Here is a 23,898-nt window from a genome sequence, read left to right as displayed (position 1 = left end):
GTGCTTATTATAAAAACACAGGTAGCTAACATTTAATATTAATAAAACACAACTACATGTTTGTTCACCAATTTGGCACAGAGAGAAGACTATATTTCATGGTACCAAACAATGAACTCCTAACACATCTAGCACTTATGTTTCCACAGTTTTCAAAACGTTGAGGGGTACCACTGAAAACTCATTACTATTACATTGCAACACATCTAAAAAGAAATAGAAACACTAGGCTCATGCTTGTGTTTAAAATAACATTGGCCTCAAATATCCTGAAAAAGCAAAGTCATATATCCCTCTCTGTTCATGGATAATGTCAAAAGAAGAACCTGGTTTTCAACATTTAAGTATCAACAGTTTAGTTCCAGATTTATAGCATTGGAAATACTATCCACAATGAAAACTATTAAGTAAAAAATTTCTTCAAGGAGAGGATTTAAAAAAAATCCAAGACTACTTAAAATTTTTGGAGGATTCTTGTGGTTTATGTGATAACCATAGATATATAGATATATATGGGGGTCTTTTTTTTTTGTTTTTTTTTGCTTTCAGAGTAATTAAAAAGTGCTATATGGTAGTGTATGAAATCCTTAAAACAACAGTAGTTTAATGTAGATTACTCCTATTCTGTTAAAAGCACATACATTCATTTGGAACAATCTGTTTTATTTCCCCAAAGTATTATTTTACTTTAAGATAATTTTCTTTATATTACATTAGCCAGTAAATGAAAATTTTGAATGAAGGAGAAATTCTAGGGAAAAAAATTATTCCAAAATCTTTCGAAATAAGACAGTTCAAATAAAAAACAAGGAACCACATTGCATTGCCTCCAGGTCTGATACAAATGAGCTTCCGAGCATGTACTGAACATGTTAGCCATCTAACTAGTAGGAGTAAGTGAGGTCTATCTTTCACAATCATCATCTAAGTCAAATCCCTCCCAACCCAACCAGTTATACACATGTAACACCCAAAGGCCTAATAAGTTTTCCTATAAGATTTTGTGCAAAGTACACTGTCACCCAAGGTGCTCACAATACAATCCCTTCTGCAAAAGACATAACTGTGATTCAGTCTTTTTGTTTGTTTCTGTAGCTTTAGCATGACCTTTAAAGACTTCAAGAGGAAGAACTCAGCAAACAAGTCTTCTAACCAATAAATTAATGTGCTTGAAAGTCATACTTAAAAAAAAAGTCAGTAGTGTATAGGTGGAGCGAAGAACAAGTATATTCATTTTCAAACCATTGTGTCCATCTGCATGGCTCTCAGATGCCTACTACTCCACAGTTTTCTTGAGAGAATTTTTCTCTGTACAACTGTTAATGCTGTTACTGATACCATAAATGCACCCTTGATCCAAGTACTTGAAGTATACACATGTAATAGATAACTATTGAGATAACCATCTCCCACTGATATTTTAAAGCCAATGGTAACAAAGACAAAAGAGGTGAGGACTCTCAAGGAAATAAACCAAGGGGCAGTTTCACACTAAGGATATCTAGGGTCATTGTGTAAGTTCAAATTAAGACTCACTCCCATCTCGAGGCTATCATGTCAAAATATGACAAATAAAACAAAGGAAATTATGGATTCATTTAAAAGAAAAAACAGAAATGGTTCAAATAGATCAAGCTAATATCCTTAGGAGGTTGTAAAGATAGACAATATCTCACAACATGGAGACCTGGTGAACTTTCTGTGAGACTGGGATTTACACCTTTGTGAATTTGTTGTGAATCTGAAAATAGACCAAGCATTCATTTTAGACACCAACTAATTTGAAAATGCAACAAAAAGAACTAAGGATTATCTTCAAAATTTAGCTGTTAAGGTAACTTTTTAAAAACAGTATTAAAACTACCTAGAGTTTACTTTGAGGTATTATATATATTGAGATACATTTAAAATACTGTTTATGAGAAAATTAACCTAAAATACACTTATAGGTAATAAATTTTTACCTTACATATAAATTATGTAAACAGAAGCTGTCAAGATGTCTCATTACCTATATATCCGCCACAAGTTTCTTGCCCGTTACACAATGTCATACTTTAATTCCTGACTTTGAATTGCTAAAATTGTTAACAAAGTAAAATGTGACTCTGTAAACATTATCAGCACCAACATACAGCATATCATGTTGGGTAAAATGAAGCAAGATTACATTTAAGTAAAATCAATCTTTTACTCATCTGCATTCAAATTCCAAATCTCACTATATTTCTTTCCTAAGAAAAATAATTACAATTAAAACCCTATTTGTTGCTTTTCTGTCACTCAGAACTGAATCATAAAATACATCAAAAGTGAACACTCTCCTTATATATCGCAAAATATAAAAATACATGAGAGCCATGTAAAATTATACATAGATACTTCAATTAACTCAAAACTTTATTATTTAAAGATATATTCTATAAATGGCCTGTGTTTATTTCTACTAGAAAAAGTAATGGAAGTTATTTTACTATACTCACAGGGACAGATGCAGATTTTGTAGGGCCAGAAATGTATACAATTCTGATCTTCTTCAAAAAAATTCATATAAATTTCCAAATACAACATTAGGAAGGGACATGTCTAAGTGAGGGGCACTGAAGCCACATTCCATTAGTTACTTGGGATATCCACTTACGTACTACAGACAATTAATTTTTAATACTTCTCTGATCATGCGGCATAATAAGTTACATTGAAATATCATTACTTCCAGTCACATGCTATCTTTCATTTCCTGCTACTCAGGCCTTCAGTATTCTATATTCTCATAACCTATACCTCAATTATAAGAAATCTTCTATAGGTCAAAGATGCCCTCTTTCTTGGTTGGTATTACATTCATCTACAAATAGAGGTAAAATAATGAGTTTCCTGAAGACTGATTACGGTTCATAAAAATTATGTTGAGTTAAGTAATTATACTTGGGTTAACTGTCTGTTAATATACCAAATAGCACTGGGGAAACATTTTCACCAGACACATAAAATAATACAGAAATTTGTTTCGACATACCTATTTTAGTGTTAGAGAAACTGCTATGCATTGCTAATGTAACCTAATAATCTATCCTACTTTTGTCCCAGCAGAGATGGGAAAGAATACAGTATAAGCACACATGTATATTGTGGGTGCACACACCTAACATTTATGTTGGGTACTGGAGTCCGCCATCTTTTCTAAGACAAATCTTTATTTAATCTCTCGAAGAAAGACAAGAACAAGGTCTATTTCCAGCCGACCTAAACATTTATAATAGTCCAATTTTCCTCAACTGACCAAAGAAAAATCTGAGGAAAATAATCTAACATTTTTAAAAGTGAGTCAAAAAACATTTACTGAAATATTTGTAATTGCATAAGGAGAATCAGTCCATTTTTTTAATCAAATTGTTTTAGCTTTGGAAGTCTTTACTAAATCCGTTTAATTCATAATTAAATACTTGAGACTCCATGTTACCCAAAAAGTAGTACATTTGAAAATAGTATATTTGTTGTCTTAAACAGTATTGGCCACTTTTACTTTTTGTGTTATAATAAACTCATAATATGTATATAAACATTTGAATATCCACAATGGTAAGGGTATAATGTAATGGTATATATATATATATATATATGGTATATATATATTATACATATTTATGTTCGGGAGAGTTTTCAAATAGAGTTGATTTGATATTATCTGAATAAAAATTATAAATATCGATTTCCAGATTATTGAAACCCTGCATCTTTTCATGGTGTATCCTAAAAATAAATTGAAGTACAACTTAGTCTTTATTACTTTTAAAAATATTACTGACTGGGGTGCCTGGGTGGCTCAGTGGGTTAAAGCCTCTGCCTTCAGCTCAGGTCATGATCTCAGGGTCCTGGGATCAAGCCCCTCATTGGGCTCTCTGCTCAGTGGGGAGCCTGCCTCCCTCTCTTTGCCTATCTCTCTGCCTACTTGTGATCTCTCTCTCTGTCAAATAAATAAATAAAATCTTTAAAACAAAAAAAGTTCCTGACCGACTTACTCTCTGTCGGGTTAAAAATTATAGTAGCATTAGAAATTTAACAATGCAAAAATCATTTTTTTAAATGATGGGAAAAATAATGAAATGCATGCTAGTTAGCTCTTATGATGTTATATTTGAAAAGAAATTAAAACAAAAAATAACAAAATAAAATGAGACCTATCTGTCACTGTGGTTTTAAACACATAATTCTCAGGAATAATCAAGAGCTATGTAAACCTCTCCATGTGATCTTACTATTCTTTTTTTCATTAGACAAAACAAACAACCAAAAAACAAACAAACCCCATAAAAACCCTTAAGAAGAGTTTTCTGGTTTACATTACATGGGCTTAGACGGTTAAAAAAAAAAAAAAGGAATGTAAACACAACCAATTTCTACCTCAGCAACAGAGTGGCAAGAGATACAGACAAATGGATATAAGAAGCAGAGGCTACAGATCAAATTTGAAAACCAGATGGTAAGAGAAAAGGGAAGGAATTTTTATGAATTTACTTAAAGACCCAAACACCAGGTTTGGCTGAAAATAATGTCAATCTTGGATGTGTATTAAATGTTATCAAGAGCAAAAACTGAAATTGGTGACTTGGAATTGCCTCAAATTATAAATCATCATTTCTGCTTTGGTCAATTTTCTATGAACTCTGTATCAGCTCAATGATTTTAATCAGTGTAGTTCTTTCAAAAATTGTTACTTTTAAAATTAGAGGATGAAACATACTCTGGGATGACTATTTGATCTTAGATGTATGTAAATAATGGTTTACACATTCCATCATTATATTACCCTATTTGAAAATTCCACAATATTTTCTAAACATAGCATAAAAACACCTGTCGAATACATACACACATTTCTCCTACTTTTAGTGAATTTGTTATCAGTTATCTCTTTTGCAAGCTGAATGATAATTAAGGTGAGGAAATAACTGACAAAGTTAAGATAAAGAAGTGGAAAATTTTTAGAAACATCAGTTGTAAATCTTATTTAGCAGTGACATTTCTTCCTCAATTTTTATGTAAATATATGCCTTTTCCTAATTAATCTGGACAGTTTCATCCGAAGAGCTATTTTAACAGAATATAAAATATATAAAGGAAATGTACAAACTGTCAAAATTTATTACCATGTAAAAATAGCTATGAGATTAAAAACTGTTCATAATCACTAACACTGCAAATAGATATGATTATAGGGTTGGGCATAATATTTTGGGTATTCTCTTTCTTGTTGATTTCTGTCTTATAAGGAAATTGTAATTTGAAGATTTAAAAATGCATATATTTAGCTATATTATCAAGGGGTAAGTTATTAGGGAAACAAATGATTGTGCTTAAGAGGCTTTAATAACAAATTGACTATTGCTTTCTCTAAGAAAGATGTTACATTCTTTCATGATCAAGTAGGCTGCCATGAAAACAAAGTGGGTTTTCCTGATAAAGAGAAAAAAAAAAATCTTAACATAATCAATTATCGGAATTTTTATACAAAATTCCTGGATTTTTCTCATGAACAATAGCCCCTGGAAGCTCTTCTTTAATGTATTCATTAAAATTAGGCATTTTCTCTCTGTCATTTGTTCAGAATGCTCTAGGTGTAATGCAGTAAAAGATGAGTGATATCTAAGTTGGTGTCTAAGAGGAAGCAATGCAATGCCAACATAAAATGTATTTCTTTCTTTCCTCAGTTCAGAATGATGATGTACAATTTTCCCCCCAGAAGAGCAGAAAACACTTTTCACAGTATAGTCATCTACAGTGTATAAAAATTATTTCTATAAAAGCCATATACACAGAAAACATCTCAGTGTTCATGATGAGATATGTTATAAAGATCACTAAAGGAATTGTTCACTCGGTAGTCTTTTTCCTCTCACTTCATGTAGGTATCAGAACTTCCAAAATCATGTGAACTCATTGAATACTTGCATAACACATCTGATTTCAGTAACTACCTGGAGTTATAACTAAATTTCTTAGAAACCAGCTTAAACACATTAAAAGATATGAATAGCAACAACTGATTCCTTTAGTCCATCACCAAATTTGCAATCCTCTGGATTTTCATAAAATGCCTGAAGATGCACATTTTGTTTCAGCCCTCTGGGCAGACACAAGGCCAAGAATAGATTGCCAATATTTCAGATGCATTAATTCATAATTTACGACAATCTTCTTCTGGTACAACTTCCAGTATTATTTGCAATGTTCTTGTTATTCCATCTACAAAGAAATAAAAAATAAATTAAACATGCACAGAACTAAGAAATGCGTAAAAACAGCAAAATGTGAATTATTGGGGGTTGAATACTGAAAACACATAACCGTCTATTTCATAGAGCACTTTCAAGAACTGTTTACTTCATTAGAATCTCATCATGCTCAATTAATTATTTGTCACTACTGTAACTTCCCATGATGGCTTCTCAGCAAGAATACATTAATATTTTGTATTCAAATAAGAACTTCTATTCATAAACCAGGAGGCTGAAAATATTTCAAGGCAATAGAACCAAGATAAATAAATTTTAAAAATACACTTCTTATTCCCTTTGAAATTAGTTTATTATTTTAGTACCTATGAGATTATAAACAATTCCTCAGAAAAATCAAAAGACTCATACTATAATGTCTGGCCTTAAACTTGTCACATATCACTGAGTAAAACACATTATGTCCCAAGGCCTTATTTCCTCATCTGCAGAATGAGGGACTTGGGAGTGCCATCAGCAAGATAGAGGGCTAGGAGGTCCCAACACTTGCCTCCCCACAAAACAAAACAAAACAAAAATGAAAAGACAAGGGAACCAAAAAATACACCAAGAACAATAAATAAACAGATATAAACTGAAGATAACAGATCAGGGAAATTCTAAACAACAAAGAAAAGGGGGCAAAAGTCTGACAGAGCTAAAACATTGAGGATGTCTGCCCAGAAAAGTAAAGAAAGAATTTTGCCTCCATCACTCCATCCCTCAGTCAGAAGCTGGAGAACTCCAGAAAGCCTCAGTGTTGTGGATGTATGCAGCTTTTGCTACAAAGGTCTTCCACGGTCCTCCTCAATGACACTGGGCCCAGACGATGGAGTAGCCTGGAGTGCCCCCACTCTGCATCTGGTCCCAGAAGCTGGGGCTGTTGCTGGGTCTTGGTTGTTGATGTGACCATTCTCAAGGACTGGGTGCCATAGCACATCACTTATACAAGACTGGAGATACTACTATTCTTTGCCCACTCCAGCCCCAGACTGGGGCTTTGTCCCATAATTACTGAGGCAACCTCTCCTCACTTGAGCCCTGCCCTCAGGATCCCAAGTTACTCTTTGGCTGTCATTTTTGGGACTGTGCTACTGTCACCCTGAGCCCTCCTCCAACAAGACTCTGAACCATAATTACTGAGACTTCTGTTACTGTCCTGAATCCTCCCCTGGGTTCTAGGTCCCCGCTCAGACTTATCATTGCCAGGGGCATTGCCACTACCCTAAATGTCACTCACTTAGTATGTCCTGAGTCATACTTTGCCTACTATTATCAGAACTGTGCTGCTCTAAGAACCCCCATCTCAGCTCAAGACTCTGAGCTGTCATTCCTGAAATGGACTCTTGCTGCCCTGATTTCTGTCCTGTGGGTTCTAGGTCACAGTTCTGATTCTTCATTGCTATGGGCACTGACACTACCCTGGGCCCCACCTCTCAAGTTTCAAGTTGGGGTTCGACCCATGATTGCTGGGACAAGGCTACTACTGCCCTTGACCCTACCCTCCAGGTCCTGGGTTGCAGCTCTGAAATGTCATTGCCAGGTCAGTGCTGCTACTGTTTTGTGGCCAGATCCCTGGGTCCCCACATGTACCTTAAAAAGACCACTACCAGAGTTGTGCTTTTGCTATTTTGTAAGTGTCCTGGTGCCAGAATTGAGGCTTTCACCCACATCCTTAGGCTATGCTACCATCACATCTTGTTATTCCAGGACACTTGCCACTGCTGCATTCCTTCCTACCAGGATGAGTCATAGTGGCGAGTCTTTGAGACCCAGGTACCAGTTACATGGGGTATCTGCATATTCTCACACTCCAGACATTAGTGTCAGAGCCACAGAAAGCACACCTATGCCCCAGGATCCAGGCACTGTGATGGTTTCATATAAATCTGATCCTAGGATGGCAGGTCCAATACTGCTCTGAGGGCTCTGAGGGTTAGTATGACTGACCAGGTGCCAAGGAGGGACTCCTTAACTAGAGCTTCCTCCCATGGGCATAAATATCCCAGTAAGGCTATCAGCAGATTTCTCAGCAGAAAATTTGCAGGCCAGGAGAGAATGGGATTATATAGTCAAAGGACTCAAAGGGAAAAAAAAAAAAAAAAAAAAAGCTGCATCAATCAAGAATACTTCATCCAGAAAGGCTGTCATTCGGAAACAAAAAAGAGATAAATATTTTCCCAGACAAACAAAAGCTGAGGGAATTTATAGCCAATGGACCTGCCTATAAGAAATGCTAAAGAGAGTTCTTCAACCATATGTATAGTAAATGAAAATATACGAAAGTAGAAAATTCACTGGTGAGGATGAATCTATAGTCAAATTCAAAATACTCTCGTGTTGATCAGAGAAGAAATAAATGAAATAGAGACAGAAAAACAGCAAAAAAGATCAAGGAAATTAAGAACTGATTATTTGAAAAGATAAAACTTTATCTAGATTAACTAAGAAGAGGATTCAAAAAATAAAATCAAAAAGAAAGAGGAGGGGTGTTTGGGTGGTAGTTAAGCATCTGACCCAATTTCAGCTAGGGTCTTGATCTCATGGTCATGAGATGGAGCCCTGCATTGGACTTCACACTGGGCATGTAGCCTACTTAAGATTCTCTTTCTCTTTCTCCTTCTGCCCCTTCACTACCCCTTTCTCTCCATCTGTCCCCCTCTCAGAAAGAAAGAAAAGGAGAGAAAGAAAGAAAGAAAGAAAGAAAGAAAGAAAGAAAGAAAAAAGAAAGAAAACATTACAATTGATACCACAGAAATACAAAGGATTATGAGAGACTTCTATGAACACTTATATACCAACAAACTGAATAACCTAGAATAACTAGCTAAATCCTCGAAACATATGTTCTCCCAAGATTAAATCAAGAAGAAATAGAAAATCTAAATAAACCAATACCAAGTAAGGAGATTCAATCAGTAATAAAAAAAACCTCCCAACACAGAAAAGCCTAGGAATAAATAGTTTGTGCTGGTAATTCTAGCAAACCTGCAAGGAAATATTAACACTAATCCTTCTCAAACTGTTCCAAAAAATTCTAAACGAAGAAAAACTCCCAAACTCATTTTATGAGGTCAGCATTATGCTGACACCAAAGTCAGACAAAGACATTATTAAAAAAAAATCATAGACCAATATTCCTAATGAATATAGATGTAAAAATTCTCAAAAATATTAGCAAGTAAAATTCAGCAACACAATAGAAGGATCAAATACTTATAGTCAAGTGGGATTTATCTCTGGGATGTAAGGATGCATTAAACATTACTGGAAGTCCTAGCCAGATCAATTAAACAAGAAAAAGAAATAAATGGCACTCATATCAGAAGGAAGGAAGTAAAATGATCTCAAATACAGAAAACCCTACAGATGGGTGATCTCATATACAGAAAACCCTAAAAACTCAACTAGATAAAAACTATTTTAACTATTAACATGAATTCAGTAAAATTGCAGGATACAAAATCAACATATACAAATCAATTGTATTTCTATAGAGTAACAATAAATTATCTGAAAGAGAAAGTACGAAAGCAATTCCATTTACAATAGCATTGAAAACAATCAAACACTTAGGAATAAATTTAACCAAGGAGTTGAAAGATATGTATTCTGACAGTTGTAAGACATTGATAAAAGAGATTGAAAAGATAAAAATAAATGGAAAGATATCTCGTGTTCCTAAACTTGAAGAATTAATATTGTGAAAATGTCCACAGATCTAATGGGGTCATATCCAAATGATCTACAGATTCAACACAATTCCAATCAAAATCCCAATGATGTTTTTCACAGATATAGGAAAAGCTATCCTAAAATTAGTTTGGAACCCCAAAAGACCCTGAATAACCAAAGCAATCTTGAGAAAGAAGAACTAAGTTGGAGGCATCACAATACTTGATTTCAAGCCATATTACAGAGCTACAGTAATCAAAACAGCATGGTACTGGCATAAAAAGAAGCACATAGAGGAATGGAAAAAAATATATATATATATATATCTCCACATGCAAAAGAAACCTTAACTTGTACCTGTACCTTACATCATTCACAAAATGAACTCAAAGTGGATCAAAGATTAAAATGTAAGGCCTGAGATCATAAAATTCTTAGAAAAAACATAGGAGAAAAGATCCTTGACGTTGATCTAGGCAATGATTTCTTGGATAAGTCACCAAGAGCAGTGTCAATAAAAACTAAAATAAACAAGTATGACTATATTAAACTAGACAGCTCTGGACAGCAAAAGAGACAATCAACAAATTGAAAAAAACAACCTATTGAATGAGAGAAAATATTCACAAATCATGTCTGATAAGGGGCTGTTATCCAAAATACATGAAGAACTCATACAACTTAATAGCAAAAAATAAAATAACCCAATGAAAAATAAGCAAAAACTTGAATAGACATTTTTTCAAAGATTATATACAAATGACCAACAGGTATATGAAAAGACGTTTAGCATTAGTAATCACCAGGGAAATACAAATCAAAACCATAATGTGGTATTACACCTGGCAGGATGGCTTTTATCAAAAAGACAAGAGACAACAAATATTGGTGGGGATGTGAACACTATTGGTGGGAATATGAATTGCTATAACCATTACGGAAAACATAATGGCAGTTCCTCAAAAAAGTAAACATTGAACTACCTATGATTCAGCAATTCTATTCCTGGTTATGTGTACTAAGAAGCTGAAGTCAGTATCTCAAAGGAATATCTTCACACCTAGGTTAACCGCAACATTATTCACAATAGCCAAGATACGGAAACAAGCTAAGTGTTCATCAACAGACAAATGGATGAAGAAGATGTGATTATGGAATATATTCAGCCATGGGAAAGAAGGAAATCCTGCCATTTGCAACAACATTATGCTAAGTGAGATGCCTCAGACAAAGACAAATATTATATAATACCACTTACATTATGGAATCCAAAAAATGAACTTGTTAAAATAGAGAGTAGAATGATGATTACCAAGGACTAGAGGGTTAGGAAATTGGGGAGATGTTGCTTAAGGGTACAAACTTAGGTATGGAGATATAATGCACAACATAGTGACTATACTATATAATAAATTATAAAAATTGCTAAGGGACTAAATCTGAACCATTCTCAACACTAAAAAAGAAATTATAAATAAATGACATTATAAAAGGTATTAACTAATGCTAGTATAGTAATCATATTGCGATATACAACTATATCAAATCAACACATAATACACCTTAAACTTATATAATGTCATAATGGAAATCATATCTCAATGAAAAAGATAACTGAGAGAAGAAGAAGGGGCTTGAACTAGAAAGTAGTTCTCGAAGTGTAATCCCTGGACTAGGAATATGAGCATAGCCTGAGTTATCAGAAAGGCAACTGTTCAAAGTGCTATCCCAGACCTACTAAATCGGAAACTGAAGGCAGGGCTCAGAAATCCGTGATTCTGCTAGACACTAAAATATAGAAACCAGTGGGCTGGATCATTTCTAAGGTCTTGGCAGCCCTAGAACTCTGTGATGCTAGTTTCCCAGAGTTCATTCTTGTTCATCTCTAATCTTTGTAATCAATCCTTACAGAATCTCCTTAAAATGTTACTGATCCTGGAACCTCTGGAGCCTATCTTCTTAACAGTTTCAGACCCATATCGTCTCTCATCCAGACATGCAGTGTTTCTCCTCTTTCATGACTTGTCATCTGTAATGGTCCCTTTCAAGCAGTATTTCACATCACTAGAAGATGTATTTTTCATCTGTTGCTTTATAACAGTGTTCCCCCAAAGTTGTTTTTCTCCACACACTGATTTTTATAATGCACATTAATTATCAAGAGCTCAGCAAGTGATAAACTCCATGTAAATCTTTCTTGAATATTTATTACAGCGTACTCTACACTGAGATACAGGTGGAACACAAGGGAGTGCTCAAGAGTAATAAAAGTCCATGCTTACAGAAAAGGGAAGTGGTAAAATTATCTGAGATAAAGAGATGGTGGAAAAGTAAGTATCAACCAATAGTACGGAATATGTGAATCTTGTAATACGAGAAGGAGCCAGGGCTATCTGATAGGTTGAAACAGTAGGAGATTTTAGGCATCTGCAATGCTGGAGTGCAAAGCATTGGGGTTAAGTTTATATTCTCTCCATCTCTTCCTCCCTGAACTAATCTCTAAAATGACTGACATTTGAGTATTTGTGTGTGTGTGTGTAGTGTGTATGTGTGAGAGACTATTCATGCATGTATCTACTGAACAAAAGCCTTTTCTGAATGCCTGTTTCTGTGTTCTGAGCCCCTGTCCTTTGCTTTCTTAGATATCTTCCTTACCCATGTCACAACACTACATCAGCTCCAGGGAAATGGTTAGCAACTTAGAGATCTTGAAGCTTTGCTTGTGTGACATTCTTCTTTGCAAGCTTGATTTAGATCTTCTATTCAGCAGCACATAAGGGACCAAAGACTCTGTCTTCCAGTTCTCCACACCCTTTCTCTTCTTCCACGTTCAATCAGTCCTATTACATTCTCTCCTATGACTTTCCTATGTTCTCTCTTGGGATCTCAAGATTTGAAAAATTCTCATTGTGATGGAGGTTTGGCCACAGTGACAGATTTTGGCCCTGAGTAAGCTGTTGGAACTATACCAGCTTTTTCTTCCAGGTCATCTACAGCGATGGGGTCAGATAGTGGTACTCAGCAGACACAAATAAGCCTCTGTGGAAGCTTCCTGCTTGCCCAGGAGAAATGTGGTGCATGTGTTATTCAACTGCATCCACGCTCATATAAACGTCTTGACTGGGAATAATCACCTCCATGATACTACATAATATATATAATATAATATATTTTATATATATATATATATATATATAAACACTATTTTATTTACTTTTTATTTACTTGAGAGAGAAAGCAAGAGAGAGAGCACAAGCAGGAGGAGGGGCAGAGAGAGGGGGAAGCAGACTTCCTGCTGAGCAGGAAGCCCATTCAGGGCTCAATCCAGGACCCTGGGATCATGACCTGAGCCGAAGGCAGACGCTTAATTGACTGAGATTCCCAGGCATCCCTCTATGATACTATTCTTTTAAACACAAATGAGCCAATGAGTCTACACTTGATGTTTTCAGTAACTGCAAGTTACAAGAACAAATAGTAATTGCAGTATTTTTAGCTTTACTTTTCAGTAGTAAAGTAGTTTTTGAAATCAGCTCAAACAACTGACCTTGCAAAATCGGATTTACCCAACCACACTTGGTACAAGCACAGGACCTACAGCCAAACTGAGTAACTCTATGAAGTATTAGCACCAAACCAATCTTCCCCACAGGTCATAGTTAAAATAATAGTAAGTATATTGTTTTTCTATTTTTTAAAAAAGGCTTCCAAACCTTTTCACGTGTATGGTCTCCTTTGATCTTTACAATGAAGATGGTTTAGGCCCCCAAGAGATGTAAGCAAGCTTAACTAATTTAAAATACTGCACTGCGTAAACCTGGTGATTCACAGACCTGGGGATAAAAATATATGTTTATAAAAAATATATGTTTATAAAAAATTAAAATACTGCACTGCAGACTTCGTGAAGAGCCAGTCGGATGCACTCAGGAGCTTCCAGTGCGGAATCTCTCATAAGCTAAGTTACCCATGATACACCATTAGCATCATATGCTTTCAGAACCCTGGAATTGCAAAGTCATTGTCTACAAAAATGGACTATGACCATTTTGCTGGTGCTCCCCAGTACGATTCTTCATCATCACAGATGCTGCCTAAACACAGCTGTCCCCCATATCTTGCTTTAGCAAGAGGGACCGACTTCCAGTCATCCCACTCATCTCAGCTGTGACAAGGTCTGGCTGGTAAAGGGAGACAGCCAAGCCGAACACCTACTGCAAGCCCTCACCAAAGTTTGCCAGGTCTAGCTTCCTCCATGCATGTGAGTATGTCAGTGGGGTATCTGCCCCAATTTTCCTTGGGTGAGAAACTCATGCTTCTGTAAATAAATAAATACCTAGAAAAATTCACTACTCTGTCACAGATGGCAGAGAACTGTGTTCTGTGTATCTGACTATTCCCTTAAGAGCACATTTTCTCCTCACCCTAGGAATGCTATCAAACAAACCGTGGTTCAATACTGGCATCCTGTGGCCAGAGAAATTCATCAAATCTAGGAAAATCTCAGATCCTTGGTTCTGAACATGCCTGGCTATCTGTACCAAGCAGCTCTTCACCATTTTCTGAAGGCTGTTCATCTGCTTCACATTGTTTGTGAAAGCCCCTTAGGTGAGTTATGTTTTGATCAATTCTCATTTTAGAAGGCTAATGCATTCATATACATCAGGGTGAAAAAAAAAAGATAATAGAAATTCTAGAGACTGTTACCCAACAACACCAACAAAAATCTAATATGAAATCACAGAAGCTCTCCAAGTTCACACTGAGCTTTTCCTAACAAGGAGGCAGTTGGGAAAAGAGGCAAGGTGGTGGGCAGGACTCCGCTGTTCCGTGTGTCTATGTATGAGTGTTTTGTTTTGGCCAAAGGCGAGGAAACTACTTGCTATTGCAGCAATAAATATTACGAATTTTCTTTATTTTCCTACAAGAATGCTGCCTAAGAGGAAAATCAAACAAAATTATGGAGGATTGTTGTTTTTTGCTACTCACTTTCAAGGCGGCTATAAAGATAAAGGGTTACAAGGCTCGCAATTTAAAGGCAGAATTGCCATGCTCCCTGGTAAGACTTAATGGCATTTTGAGATCCAAATAACTATTATGGGACTACTGCATCGCGGCTGCTTTCACAAACGGCCATACTAAATTTGGAGTCCTTGGAGATGTTTGAAACATCATTAGAGATGGAAAAGCAACAAAAACCTTCAAAATCACACAAGCATGGAAAACCATCAAAGAAGGATCAAGTATGAAAACTGGCAGCTGGTAGGCACTGACAAAGAAAGGGTGAAAAATATGTACATGGTAGTGTTGGGAAAGGATGTTTAGAGTGGGCGGCCTCCCGATGGGAGGAGCACAATGCCTACTACGAGGGAGAAAGCACAGAACCTGCTCTCTCATCACCCTCTGCCTCCTCCTCATCCAATTCTAAGGCTACTAGCTCTCTCTTCATCAATTCACCTGCTCTCCATGGCACTCAGGGGTTTCAAATGTCTCTAGCCAAAATAGGACACAGACACAGACCTTGAAATGATGAATGCCAATCTGTTCCCAACACTGGTAATGAGGACAGCAATTCTCAGGATAGTTATTGTTAAACTATATTCTTTTTTTTTTTTTTTTTTTTTTTTTTTAGGAAAGCCTCTATATCTATTGCCTGCAACAGAGAAGATGTAACTAAAAATATTCCACAGATAACTAGTGTGATCTAAAAGGAAATAGAGATTAAATACCCTGCCAGACAAGCAGTGTGCCCGGGTTAACCTTAAGGAGCCCAACTAAGAAGAGTAATACCTCTTCAGGGAGTCAGTGTTGCTGGCTAGAAAACAAAATTCAGATATAAATAGTAGCATAAGGTCTAAAGATACCAAATACCAATTAAAAGCTAATGAAGAGTAGTAGCAAAAGTCTATTTTAAATGGCTGACTTCTAAATGAGTTTGGGTAACACACTGGAGGGTCAAGAGATATATATTCATATTCCGGGGTTTTTTTGTTTTTTAGTTTTACTAAATAATAATAAACACTGACATTATTTATTAGCAGTTTTACTGTTTTACCAGAAATATCAGAAATCTCCCTGAACTCCATACTGGGCTTTTAAAAATTAATTATGTTTAAAGAAGCAAATTAAAATAAAAGATAAGAACAATAGTTGTTTTCTAAACTCACTAAACTCACCAAACTGACCAGCAAGAACATAGATGTTCTTCTGGCTACTTTTTTTTTTTTTTTTACTTCTTTCTTGTCTCCCAGGCACCCACTTTAGAAAGAGCATGGACTTTGAAGTCCAGCAGATGTGGGCTCAAATCCTAGCTCAATGGTCTAAAATCTGTACACTTAAAAATAAATTCTATATCTCTCTGAGTCCTGGTTTCCCACCAGGTATAGAAAGAACAAACAGTATCTCACACAGGGAACTGTGGCAGATGGGGTGAGCTGATGTGAGTGAAAGGCCGCACTCAGCACGGCCCCTGACAGAGAGGCAGGCTTTCCACCGAGACTGCTCCTAGGCACCCTTTCTACCTACTCATATCCTGTATTTCCTCTTTCCCCAACTTACCTGGTCACCAAGCCCTTTGGGTTTTTCTTCTTTAACAGCTTTCACTTTCTCTTGGACCCTGCCAACACCGTCCCTGTTCAGATCCTTCTTCATCCTTGTGTAGGGTCACTGTGATTACTACCAATCCCGAGTCTTTTCAGTCTTGATCCTCTCTAATCCATCCTCACTGTACCCAGCATGATTTTTATAAAATAAAACACTACCTGAGTTTGAATTCTAGTTGGTCTACTTAGTATCTGCATGACTTGGAACAACTCACATGAATTCTTCCATGGTATAACTCAAAAATCTCTAAAATGGGGATGAGAACTTTTGCTACCTCAGAAGGTTGTTATAATGAAGAAATAAGGTCATATTCTGTGCTGACACACGGAAACCACCCAATAAATTGTGAATTGTTATTCTTCTCTTCATCGTTCCTGCTGTTCTTATGACCTTTCTGTGATTTACATGCCTATTAAATAGGGTTGTGTCATAACGCTAATATTTAGGACCCCTGTGGGTCTCTGTCTCACTCCGTGCCAAGTCTCATAATCACTCAGCAAATAGCATGTTATGATATAGAATCAATAAACTGAGTTCAACCCAAAACAAAAAATAAATAGGTAGTAAGGGATTTAGGAAAGCAATTAGGTCATTTATAGAACTGTTGATAAAATTCTATCTAAAAAAGCTGTTCTCTTCAGACGTGATCAGAGCAGCTCAAACTAAATATCCTGAAAGGACTGAGTGGCTGTACCCTAAACATCTTTCCCACTTTCCATCTCCTAGTTCTAATTAAAAGGCAATAATGTATTTGAACTAACAGTTGCCTTACTTCTATTCTTAGACTTTAAGGAGGGGAGGGGATGGACACACAGATGGGTTTCCTACAACATGGTCCTGAAACTGTATAAAAGTCTTACCTGACATTCTTCTAAACCACTTGGGTTTCTTGTCCCATATAATAAAGAGATAGTATGCAGGAACCCCAGTCAGAGTAATGATGAAGCCAATTCCTGTACTAAATGGGTCCGAATACAGGGAAAGGGCAACCATGAAGAGACACGTGAAGGAAAACAAAGCTGGGATGAACAGCGGCACCTGGAACACAGCACAGGGGGAGAAAAAACATCACTTCAAACAGTTCCAGAGACAGAAGATGTATTCAAGAGAAGGACAGCAGTCAAAGGATCGGATGATCCCCCACTGGTCACGTGAGCAGGTAACAGGCACCATCCCAGCTTACCTTAACAGCAACAGCTTTTGATAGGGCACAGAGAATGTAGCAAACATACTCCCTTAAATTTTTTATAAATCTTTAAATAGAATAAAACCTGAGGATAAACAAGTGTGTTTCATTAGAGATGTTTTATTTAAATGGTTTGACTAGAGAAGTACAATTATGATTTATGTTTCTGATTTTAAAAGGTTGGCTCTTTGATAATTATGATTAGAATCTGCTTTAATGTAGAGTCAAGAGCACGGGCTGCTTGTTACATGTTAAAGCCTTACAGTGCATATTGATTTTCTGTTGGAGACTCACAATAAGAACTGACAGGAATAAAACAGACCAACTCCTATTCGACCGCTAATAAAGATGTTGCTCACATTAGACAATGGATGTAATTAGAAACAAATTCTGACAACATGACTGACAACATTATCTGTGTTATTTCTTAAAAGCAAATAAACAGTGAGGTCAAATCAATCCATGAACCTTCACGGCTAAAGGAGATTAGAAATATATTCGTCAACTCTCCCGAAAGGAAATGCTTAGTTATAGTAAAGGGTATTTATTCTATTAAGTGGTACGTTCATACACCTTCACTTTCCTATGTAGTTACACTTTTATTCCTTCTAGAATATATAATGTAAAAAAGAGCAATGTCCCAAGTCATAACATTTAAGAATACTTAAAACGCCCGTTTTGTAAAGCAGCATCCTTTTTAGAGTTTTAGTTAGTGACAATTCCACATGGGTCTGCCTCCCTCTTTCTCAGCATGGCTACCCACAATTACTTAGCATAAAGATAAAAATATCCCACACTTTGAACACATCAGGTCATTCGACATATCCAAGAAAAAGCAACATAACAAATGCCCAGTGTATCTACCCCTTTTCAGAGCTATGACATACAGAGTTGAGTTCGTCACATAAACGCCAGGATGAATTATTTTTCCAAGCTCAAATAAATTCAACATGAAGGCACTACCTGCAAGAGTTAAACATTTTGTTCCAGAGGATGCTGCCCCCCCCCCAAGCTCCTCATCATCAAGTTATGACAAAGGGAGGACTAGGTATTAGAAGAAAGATTTATGTAAACCCATCAAGATTACTGAGGTTACCTTGAAAGGACGATGCATATCTGGGCGTTTGTATCGAAGATAAATCAGCCCAGCAACCGCCAGCCCAATAAAAAGCCACCTGGCAAAACTGAGGAAATTCAGAAGACTGTAGAGGTCCCCAGAGAAGAGCATTATCATCGTCAAAGGGTGCTAGGGGGAAGCAAGGGGGCGAGAGACCAGACTGGGTGAGTTCAAAGAGAGCACAGCTGATAAAACAATCAAATCACTAAACATTATGATCATCTTTTTCATATGATATTTATACTGATAAACTACCGCAGTGATTAAAGCCTATATTCAACTAACTTCCTATCTATATTCTGCTCTTATACCCCATTACGCACCAGTGACGGCATGAGAAGGTCATCATCATTACCACTTAATCAGATGGAATGTCACATGGATGTTTAGTTCTTAGTTGTTTTTCATTTGACAGAAGAGAACATGTTTTCAAAGAGTGAAACACAGGATATTCCATGACTTAAATTTAAAGGCCCAGAGATTGAGATGATTAGCAAATAGCTAATACAAAGAATCAAAAGGGTACCCAATTAGAAAATTTGCTGAGCCCTCTGTAAATGGTTACTGACAAGGCCTTGGCTAAGCACACGCATGAAACACAGCCACTTCGAGGTGACTCTGTCATCCCCTGAATGCAAAATAGTGACCTTTCCTTCCTCCACACTTACTCTCCCCATGTGCTGGCCATGTGTGACCCTCAAGACCACAGAAAAGAATGGAGCTCAGAGATCAGCATAGCAAGTCTCTGCAGCTGCACACACCAAGGACAGCACGACTGATAGGAGAGGCTTAAAATGAAAGCCCTCTCCACCGAATAATACATTCTGTTCCCACAAGTGACGTTAACTTCCAGATTCCATGCAGAGAGTCCGCAGACTTTACAAAGAGATTTCAAGGAAACATTCTGAAACAGATTAAATGCATGAAACAAAATGCCCAATGTATTCTATGGTGTTCCTGACAGCAGAGTCCATTTGACAAAAATGTTACAAAAATAGTAGGTGAAAATGAATATAACATTGCCAATGGGTATTAGATCAGATTTTTATACCTTATGCAGTTTTTTTGTATCCCATGCTTCACAAAGACTTTGCTTTAAGAATTCTAAAACTCTATAATCTTTCACAATTCTACAAATTTCAGTTTGGGTGCTTTTATTTCTTCTCTTTAAGAGCTGGTCTCAAATACCTCACTTTTAATCATGGAATTCCTGCACTATCTAGTACTTCAAGCAATTTTTTCTGTTAATTTTGCATGCATTTCCTTATAAGGGGCCTATGATACTGTGAGGTACATCTAGGTGTTTGGGGACTGTGACTTTTAGCTCCACTTTCAGTACACAGAATTGGGACTTGTTGCTCTATATCGTTTCCTGAGTGGCTCTGGGTCACTGACAGGAGCCTAGGCCATCACTTCCCTTAGACCTCGCAAATTTGGACAAAGGCGAAAAAGAAGTGGTGTGGTTATTGCCCCATAGCATCAGATATGCATCGCGAATACTGAATAAAGGGAAGCGATGGAAAATATCCTGCGTCCCAAACTCCACCAAGGTACACACAGAGCCAGTTCAGCAATGAATGAGAAAGTAAAGCATGATCTAACGTCTGCTTTGAAATCCTCCTTGCTAACCTGTTATTCAAGCTTATATCTAGGTATACTTTTTAATATGCATTACCAAAACAATAACAGCTGGCAGAGGAGTATGCTTGCGGACATGAATCATGGAGAGGATTTCTGGAAGGTGACCCTCTCGAGACGCAACATAGAATAACCTGATGGGAGAAAAATGTGGGTGGAATTGACTGTATAATTGATCATTTCAAAGGGAAAAATCCAGAAATCTATGAGAAAACTTGCATCTAATTCGATACCAAATGGTTTGGCATTTCTGAGGTGATTACTTCCATTTCATTGTTCAGATAAGGCAGAGAATCATCAAGAGAAATCTGACTTCAAATTGCATAAAATCTGCCAACGTATTCTCTTATTCTTTGAGGAGAAACAATAGCAACATCTGACTCAGCATGGCTCTTGCTACATATAAATAGCTCTGGATTCCTAGGATTGTATGTGCCCTATCAATCCAATCCAGCCCAATATACAAACACATGCACACATACACACACGTACAAACACAGACATACCCATGTGCACACACCATTTACATTTTTCTGATTGGATCTTAATCTTATGTTAAAATAAAAGGGGCTTTGGCATCAAAACAAAAGGTATACGGATGATGGGGTGGTGATTTCTGGTGTCTCTTACTCTACTTTTTTTCTTGTCACCTTTAGAGAAACGAAAGATTTTATCACCAGAAATAAAATACTGTTGTTAGACTCTGTAGACATACTGTTAAGAAAGAAAGAAAGAAAGAAAGAAAGAAAGAAAGAAAGAAAGAAAGAAGAAAAAGAAAAGCTCCACGTCTGGCTTCAGCATGGGCTATGAGTAGACAAGCAGTGCCCTCTAATGGGCAGAATGGGACGTACTTGGACCAAGACTTCGATCTTACATGTCTCTTTAAAAACAACAGGTTTGGAGGCACTATTTCTTTTCTTTTTAAACCTACTCTTATCACATCCAATCTCAAAAACAGAAATGCATTTCTGGAAATGCTTGAACTCACTCACCTGGAGACAGCAAACACACCACCATTCATGGAGCCAAAGCAGGAGAGGGCAACAAAGATCGGAACTGCTAATGAGAAATTTCCCAGTAGCCGCTCAGAAAAGGTCTAGTGAAAGACAGAACGAAGCAAATTAATGCTCTGCCAGAAAGTGGAATAAAATGAAGCAATTTAGGCCAAACTCACTCTATGACTTTCTTTTAGCCTGCTGATACGTGTATGTTTTATAGTTCTTCTTTTTGGTTAGGGTCAGACTAACTTCTTAGACAATAATCAAAAGCAAGTACCATGGCATTGCTTCTTGCAAAACTATGGGCAAAGGTCTAAACAAGCACCTTCTCTCCACTTTCAAAAAGCAACGATCCATTTATTGAATCTTTATCAACTGTGGTATCCACATTCTCTGATTCTGGTAAGTAGAAAAAGCTCAGTTCAGAAGTTCTCCTATTGGAGACAGAAATCCTTCTGCAAAATGCCTTCTCTGTAGCCTGGAAAGCCACATTTTGATAGTGAAATACAAATGTCCACTGAGAAGTATCACAGATACTTGTTTCTTACACCAGCTCTCCTGTTATGACACAGAAGTACCAGTGAGACATGACTGATGACTCAATCATTTATACTGCATACACGAGCAGTTCTGAAAATCTTTTGCTCCAAATAATCACAGTAGCTGAATATCTGTTTATTGAGTCCCTTCCTCCCTCTCAGGTACTTGCCAGTTCCTTCTGTGGCTTCCTATAAAAAGACTAGGATATAAATACAAGTCTGGGAAAATCAAGCCACAGAAAATACGAAAGATAAACAACAAAACTTTTGGAATTTCCTTTTATGCCACGACATAGGCAACACTGCAAATTTCCATAAAGGATGTATTTAAAAAAAAAAACATACACACAATACACACACACACAAACTACATGGGAGGGGCGCCTGGGTGGCTCAGTGGGTTAAAGCCTCTGCCTTCGGATCAGGTTGTGATCCCAGAGTCCTGGGATCAAGCCCCTCATCAGGCTCCCTGCTCAGCGGGGAGCCTGCTTCCTCCTCTCTCTCTGCCTGCCTCTCCGCCTATTTGTGACCTCTGTCAAATAAATAAATAAAATCTTTAAAAAAAAACTACATGGGATTCTTTGAGTTGTCCTTGATGCAGCCGTGTAATTAATGGACCACATTACGCTCACGGAGTAAATACTGCCCTTTCTACTAAGCTGAAATGACTGACCTGACATCAGCAAGCTCTGGACACTGGGTTTCTGGTAGGAATTATAGCAGTGGCAAAGTCTTTTTTTTTTTTAATACAGTGGACACGTACATAGGTTCACATGAAATGAGATAATTTGTTCCCTATGGGTATTGCCAATATGAGGTAATAGTGACTATTTTAAAAAGAACTGACATCTAGTGATGGGAAGTTATTTTTTCACCCTTCATTGTTATGAGGTCATGAATAAATGCCCCCTTACCAGCTAAGTTTTTATACAAAAAAAAAAAAAAGTATGTGTCACAGAATAACAGTCCGATAACATGAACTTTGAAAGCAAAGACGGTCCTGAAGTCAAATAAATTTTGGAAAATGCTATAAAATTATGAGTATCCACTTCTTACAGAGCTAAACTGCACATTAGTATCCTAAGTATTCTGATAAGTGCTATAGCAATGACATCTGTTTAACTTTGAATAACTCAATATTTCCAAAAATTAATAATATCCCATTACTGGTATTCGAAAAATATACTAGAACAAGCAAATATATACGGTCAATCCCTTGGAAATCCTTAAGTTGTACGTTGGGAAAAAAGACTTTAAGTTAGCATTTGAAAAGTTTACAAACAGGAAAGGGTACAGAATAAATTACAATTTTCATACCAAAAAATACCTTCATTTAAAGTCAGGAACTACCCAACTGCCCACCTATCCTGAAAGTCATGTCGGAAGAACACTATCTTCCATTCAACATGCACACATAAAAATGTGTTTTCAAGTATGAATATGGGGAAACATTTTACACAAAATGGACAATGCAGAGAAATCATATAGGATTTGGGCTGTATCAGTTAAATGGAGTATGCCAAGGTGTACCCTAAATGTCTTAAGTGCTCATGACCATTCAGGTCAAGAAAAGATTACTGAATTTCAAAACACTTGCTGCTGGAGGGAACTACTATGAAATTGCATCAATTCATTAGCCTAAATTCAAATTGGCATTTTTCCAACTTGGACTTACCACCGCCACTGCATTGGAAAGCAACAGCTCCTCGGCACTAATGGTCGTAAAGTAGGCCACATTTGTTAGCACATAGCCAACGGTGACGATGGCCATGGATATACATATGGCAAGGGGGATGTTTCTGAAATGCACAAAGGAATTGTTTATTAGTCATCTTTTGTTAGTCATTCTCTGACAGCAAAGATGATC

At 36.7% G+C, this 23,898-nt stretch overlaps 1 protein-coding gene across 2 annotated transcripts in view; it reads right to left on the bottom strand.

Moving 5' to 3' along the window:
- Nucleotides 1-2,171: 2,171 nt before the first annotated feature.
- The window catches only part of SLC7A11 (solute carrier family 7 member 11), a 77,409-nt gene continuing 55,682 nt past the window's right edge, over nt 2,172-23,898 (bottom strand). The window contains exons 7-12 of one of the 2 annotated variants that reach the window (XM_059168662.1): nt 23,707-23,830; nt 21,487-21,590; nt 20,532-20,628; nt 18,836-18,985; nt 17,414-17,591; nt 2,172-6,246 (exon numbers count right to left, since the gene is read on the bottom strand). In XM_059168662.1, coding sequence (XP_059024645.1) covers nt 6,179-6,246; nt 17,414-17,591; nt 18,836-18,985; nt 20,532-20,628; nt 21,487-21,590; nt 23,707-23,830 — 721 coding nt within the window. In that variant the 3' untranslated portion in view covers nt 2,172-6,178. The remainder of the gene's footprint in view (nt 6,247-17,413; nt 17,592-18,835; nt 18,986-20,531; nt 20,629-21,486; nt 21,591-23,706; nt 23,831-23,898) is intronic. The other variant, XM_059168664.1, reaches the window with a different exon arrangement.

Source organism: Mustela lutreola, chromosome 1 (genome assembly GCF_030435805.1).
Source record: "Mustela lutreola isolate mMusLut2 chromosome 1, mMusLut2.pri, whole genome shotgun sequence".
Taxonomy (NCBI): domain Eukaryota; kingdom Metazoa; phylum Chordata; class Mammalia; order Carnivora; family Mustelidae; genus Mustela; species Mustela lutreola.
The sequence above is the reverse complement of the archived record's forward strand: the minus strand, read 5'-3'. Positions and strand labels throughout refer to the sequence as shown.